General features: G+C 38.6%; 1 protein-coding gene across 2 annotated transcripts; it reads right to left on the bottom strand.

The window, feature by feature from the left end:
• On the bottom strand, positions 1-2,344 carry LOC147491205 (putative methylesterase 14, chloroplastic). 2 transcript variants are annotated; one of them, XM_086568546.1, is made up of 3 exons: positions 1,741-2,344; positions 946-1,080; positions 1-604 (listed from the first exon to the last, which is right to left on the bottom strand). In XM_086568546.1, the coding sequence occupies exons 1-3, from the start codon at positions 1,783-1,785 to the stop codon at positions 332-334; spliced, it is 453 nt and encodes a 150-aa protein (XP_086424672.1). In that variant the 5' UTR covers positions 1,786-2,344; the 3' UTR covers positions 1-331. The 2 variants fall into 2 exon arrangements, with proteins under 2 accessions (XP_086424672.1, XP_086424673.1); XM_086568547.1 differs by lacking the exon at positions 1,741-2,344 and adding an exon at positions 1,254-1,410.
• Positions 2,345-5,246: the final 2,902 nt, after the last annotated feature.

Genomic DNA, 5,246 nt, shown 5'->3' with positions numbered 1-5,246 from the left:
GAATCTCCAAGGTAAACCCTTTCACTTTCTCTTGGTGATAGTAATACATACATGCGCACAGCGGCTAAGTTCAAATAAATAAATTTCTGAAATAAATAACCCATACTCGTAACCAATACCCCCTCCATTCTCCCCTGTAGTTCACTCTGGCTTTCTGATCCCAAGTTATTTCTCCGTACCTAGAACTAATATCTCCATCCCCACATTTGATAAGCATGGAGGTAAAATGTTGCACCATGTTCTACTGTACAATGATGGCCTACAGCTCTTAGAGCCATGTATCCACGTCATCATCTTTGGATGACAAATGCTGTAGTGTAACTAATTTCAATTATGGGATCTGTGCGATTTCGAGAAGAGTTTTGTGCAGCGACTGTGGCTTTGAGAAGAAAGGGCAATGGTCACTGCCTTTAATCTTGAAGACACCCGCAGGTGGGTTATCTCTGACAAGCTTTTCTTGGACATCTGGAGAAAGAGCGTGATCATCAAGAGTCTGAACAAAGAACCGCCTGCTTGTGCCATAATTTGCTGGCGTGAGTGAAAGCTTCTCCATGATTGGTTCCAAAGGGATGGGTCTCATGGAAACTGTGGCCAGTGCAACATCCTGAAATGTAGTGGATCTTCAGTTAAATTCATTATACAAGATCATAAGTATATTCACTAGTATATTCACAAGAAAAGTATCAGATCTAGAGTTAGCTTATCCAAGCCAACATCTCATTATTCCACTAGGTACTAAGTACTAACTAGAATCATTTATGCTTCTGATAAATTTTGTATGTATTAATATTTAATAAAATTTACTCAAGCATGGAAATCAATAACCAAAGAATTACAACGATAAACTAGGACGACTAAAACAACATAAAGAGGTTTTATATCTAACAACTTATTCAACAACAGTGCAGAGAAACAAGATCCTCAATCATCCAAGTTCAACCATACCTTAGAAGGAGTCTGGTTGAAGTATAAGCCCTTCGTCTGCTGCTTATCAAACCTCAGACTAGTAGGGGGCTTGTCTTGACCATTGCCATATACTAGCAATTGGGATTCCTGCACAAACATCTCAGCAGATCCTATCTGCACCAATCGATTAGTGTGTTACTAACAGACAAGTCAAGGAGGATGTGCGTCAAAGTAAATTTAATCCCACTAGAAGATAAAATTTAAAAGTAGAATCCCAGCTGCAAATTTTTTAGAAGTATTAAATATCGTATGATATTTAAAACTTGAGGCTGCCTCTGGTCCAATACCTTCTTATGAGTGAGCAGTTTCTAATTTCAGCTCTCTATGCAGTAAGCACTAAGGAGTTTGGTTTTATGTGTATGATCCGACCCCTAACAATATGATGAGTTTAAGTATTTCAATCCCATGATCTCATCCGCAGGTAAACTTGTTATGGCTTGGAATTACATTTAACTCCTAGAGCAATATGTTATTACCAGTGTGCGTCATCCAAGTTGACTGAAAGGTCTGGAAGACAATAGATACTACACATACAGCCGATACTTCGTTAGGCTGGGCCACCCAGTTACTTGTATCATTGTAGGGGTTTGTAAATTTTATTTCTTAGTTTAAAGATATATGATTTGACATTTGAGTGTACTAAGTTACTAACTTAAAGCACAAGTAGGAGTCGCCAGTTGGTGAAACACAAGCTAAGAGAGAGATGTGTGTATCATCTTCACGACCATATTTTGGTTTTAATTATGATCACATGAGAAATTAAAGGTAACATACCTCTTCAGCAAACACATCAAAAGGCTTCTGCCCATCCGAAACCATTGTAGCACAGACAAAAACTGCTTTTGAAATCTTTTTTGGGCAACACTCAAAAGCATATGAGATGCTTGCTCCTCCACAACTGTGGCCAGCCAAAAGGATTACAGACAAAAGGATCACACCATCACTAGCACACTCACACCTTTTCTTCTTCAGGTAAGTTCTGTAAATAATCAATCAGGGGCTTAGCGTAATCAGCCAAGAGATCTATGGCAGAGCAACAGTCTTATACCGTGCTCCAAACCCTTCTCCATGAACAAAATCCTTCTTCCTCTTAACACTTGTAAACCGAATGTACTCTCTTTTCTCCCTTGACAATGTCTGAACCCTCCTTTCAGAATTTACCGAATCATCAAAAAATGCTTGTCCACGCACTCGGGGACTCAACATGCTTGTCCACGCACTCGGGGACTCAACAAGATTGCTGAAGGGTGTTTTTAACAGAGAAAAAAAACATAAAATAAAAACGATATGGGAACGCGAGGGCTCGATCTCGGGCTCCTCGTATACTCGCTCGCAGTGGGGCCTAGGACACTGGAGCGACCTCTTTACTAATGCTACATTCCCGTCAGATTTTGCAAATTATATTATATATATCATCTAAAGACTTTTGTTGGTCCTGGGCTATTATTTCAGATCTGTGGTCCGGGCTTGGTCTTGTAAAATTAAAACCCGACTCAGTGTTAGAATATTGAATTTCAGTATTATTTACCTCTTAATTTATTTATTTAACAGTTAAAAGGCGTTGAGTTTTTTATTATTTAATATTAAAACCCGAGAAACTTGACCAACCCGACCCAACCTAACTAACCCGAGTTGGGCTTGGATTGAAAACTTAAGAACCGACTAGGGTTTGGTCTAAAACATTTATAACTCGGGTTAGACTCGGGTTAGGCCTCAACCCGACCCAACCTGCCCGAGTTTCACCCTTAGGTGGGATTTACTACTTTTGCTTTTGGATTTCTCCTAACATCATCTCACTGCCATGTTTGTTCTCTTCACGGTTTTTGTTGGTCAGTCAAGTGACAAATATGCATATTCCCAAGATTTGTAAGGATTATCTATAGTACAATTGAATGTGGATTAGCTATGTTTGACCAAGAATTTTGTTGAGAGCATGTGTTTATGGTCTGGCTAGTGAGAAATGCTTCACCTGTTAGAGGGGTTCCACTGTATAATATCTCAGTGGAACCAAATGTAGATGGTATTATAGATTAATGAAAATTTGTTTAAAGAAGTGTTTTATCTTGTTTATCTCTCATATCTTGGTACTCTATTAGTGGAATCAACAAGTCTTGGATGCCTTTCGATTTTCAAGTAAGTTCTTTGTGAATTTCAATTGATTCGAAGGAAGTTCATTGAGTTCCAAGTAACGTTATTTTGTGACGTTCAACTGATTCGATAGAAAAAACAATAGTTTGTCCACCACGCCCTGCACAACTGTTAGTTTGTTTGATGTCGTTAACAACATATGACGTATTTCGTTTTTTAAATGACTTCATATATAATTTTTCTTACCTGGCGTGTGCATGGATGAGGTGGAAGTCAATGCCAACGTAGAAATCAAAATCCAAAATCCCCCAAATTGAAACCCTAGTTCTCAAATAAAAATTCTCACGCCCACAAATTAAAAACCAAGCCTAGCCCAATTGGTTCAGACGAAAATCCATCTCTTCTCTAACTTCAGCTGTGGGTCGAGATGGGAATAATCAAATGTACCCAATTTCATGGGCTGTGGTTGAAGGTGAGAACACAAAATCTTGGGTTTAATTTGGTTTCTGGAATTGCTGCTTCAGGACATTGGGGAGGTAGATGGGCTTGGGTGGACTGTGATCTCAAACCAACAGAAAGGTCTCATAGCTGCAGTGGATATGCTATTGCCTTCGGCAGAACATAGGTGTTGTGCAAGACAAATATATGCGAACTTTAGGAAGACCTTTAGCGGTACTGCTTTGTTAAGGGTTTTGTTTTGGAAAACTAGTAAGAGTCCTACTGAAGAAGAATTTGAAAGTGTAATGACTGAAATTAAGGCTATTTCGAAAGATGCTGAAGATTACTTGAGAAAGAAGCAAAACCCAAAGTAACGGTGTAGAGCATATTTCCTTAACACGTCTAGTTGTGATGCAGTAGAAAACAACATGAGTGAATGCTTTAATGGCCAAATCATTGAAGCAAGAAGGAAACCAATCATTCATATGTTGGAGGACACTATAACTTATTTGATGACCAGGATACAAAAGAAGAACACGGAAATTCAGAGATGGATTGACAAGTTGGCACCAAGAATTAGAAAACTTTTAGAAGAGAACAAATTGGTGAGTAGAAAGTGGACTAGTATTTACTCTAGGGGTAATATGTTTGAAATAAGAAAGCCAAACTATGATGATTCGTATGTTGTTGACACGGGAACGGGGACTTATTCTTGCAGAAGGTGGGACTTAAATGGCATTCCATGCGCTCATGCAATATCAGCCATCTTTTTGTAGAAAAGAGAATCCTAACAGCTATGTGGCATCATGGTATACATCTAGTTCGGTGTCCAAGGCTTATGACGAGTTCATGCTTCCTTTGTGTGGCGAAAGACAATGGACAAAAAACACAATACCCTAAGTTATTACCTCCAAAAAAAATAAGAATGCCTGGAAGACCAGCAACGAATAGGAGGAACGAAGGATCCACATGAAGATTTGGACAAGTCAGGAAAACTATCAAGGAGAGGAAAGCAAATGCGATGCTCCAATTATAAGGAGTATGGGCATAACAAAGCAAGGTATAAATAACCACCTACCGAACCACCTGTAGAACCAGTAAGTATGTCTATTTTGTTTATTTTATGTATATATAACAATAAATTATATAATTTAATTTGTGCTCATACAATTTTAGGTCACTGAAGTAGATAATGCAATACCAAGCAATGATGTACCAGCCAATGAAGTCTCGAGCAATGATGTACCAACCGGCCAATGTACCTATTCAACAAAGAAAAATTAAAGAAAAGGCACCTATTGGACTTGGAGTGTATACATCCAAAATAACTGGGAGGACTTTTGTGAAGGTATCATATAAGTTTTGATATACAAGCGTAAAAGAGTTATTTTGTGAAATATTTAGTTGGGTTTAATTTGAAAATTATAATTTTCTTTTGTGCAGCTTGTGGGGTAGAAAAGGGGCAAATGGTATGAGCCAGGTATGTATGACCCAAGTATGATGCCAAAAAATAGGAAACCACCTAAGACAAGCACTGATTTGCAGACATCTACAAATGTTAGCAGTGCAACACCGTTAGGCACACAATTATCAAGTGCTTCCAGCTTATCTAAGGATACAAGATCTCAGGTTGCTGCAGTTTTGAAAGAGCAACATTAGGAACACAATCATCTAGTGTTGGCAGCCCTTCTAAGAGTACAAGACCACAAACTGCTACAAGGAAGAATCGGTTGTGTGCCATGGCTAACAAGAAG

The sequence above is a fragment of the Coptis chinensis genome, chromosome 6 (genome assembly GCF_015680905.1).
Source record: "Coptis chinensis isolate HL-2020 chromosome 6, ASM1568090v1, whole genome shotgun sequence".
Lineage (NCBI taxonomy): Eukaryota > Viridiplantae > Streptophyta > Magnoliopsida > Ranunculales > Ranunculaceae > Coptis > Coptis chinensis.
This window is presented reverse-complemented; position numbering and strand designations above follow the sequence as displayed.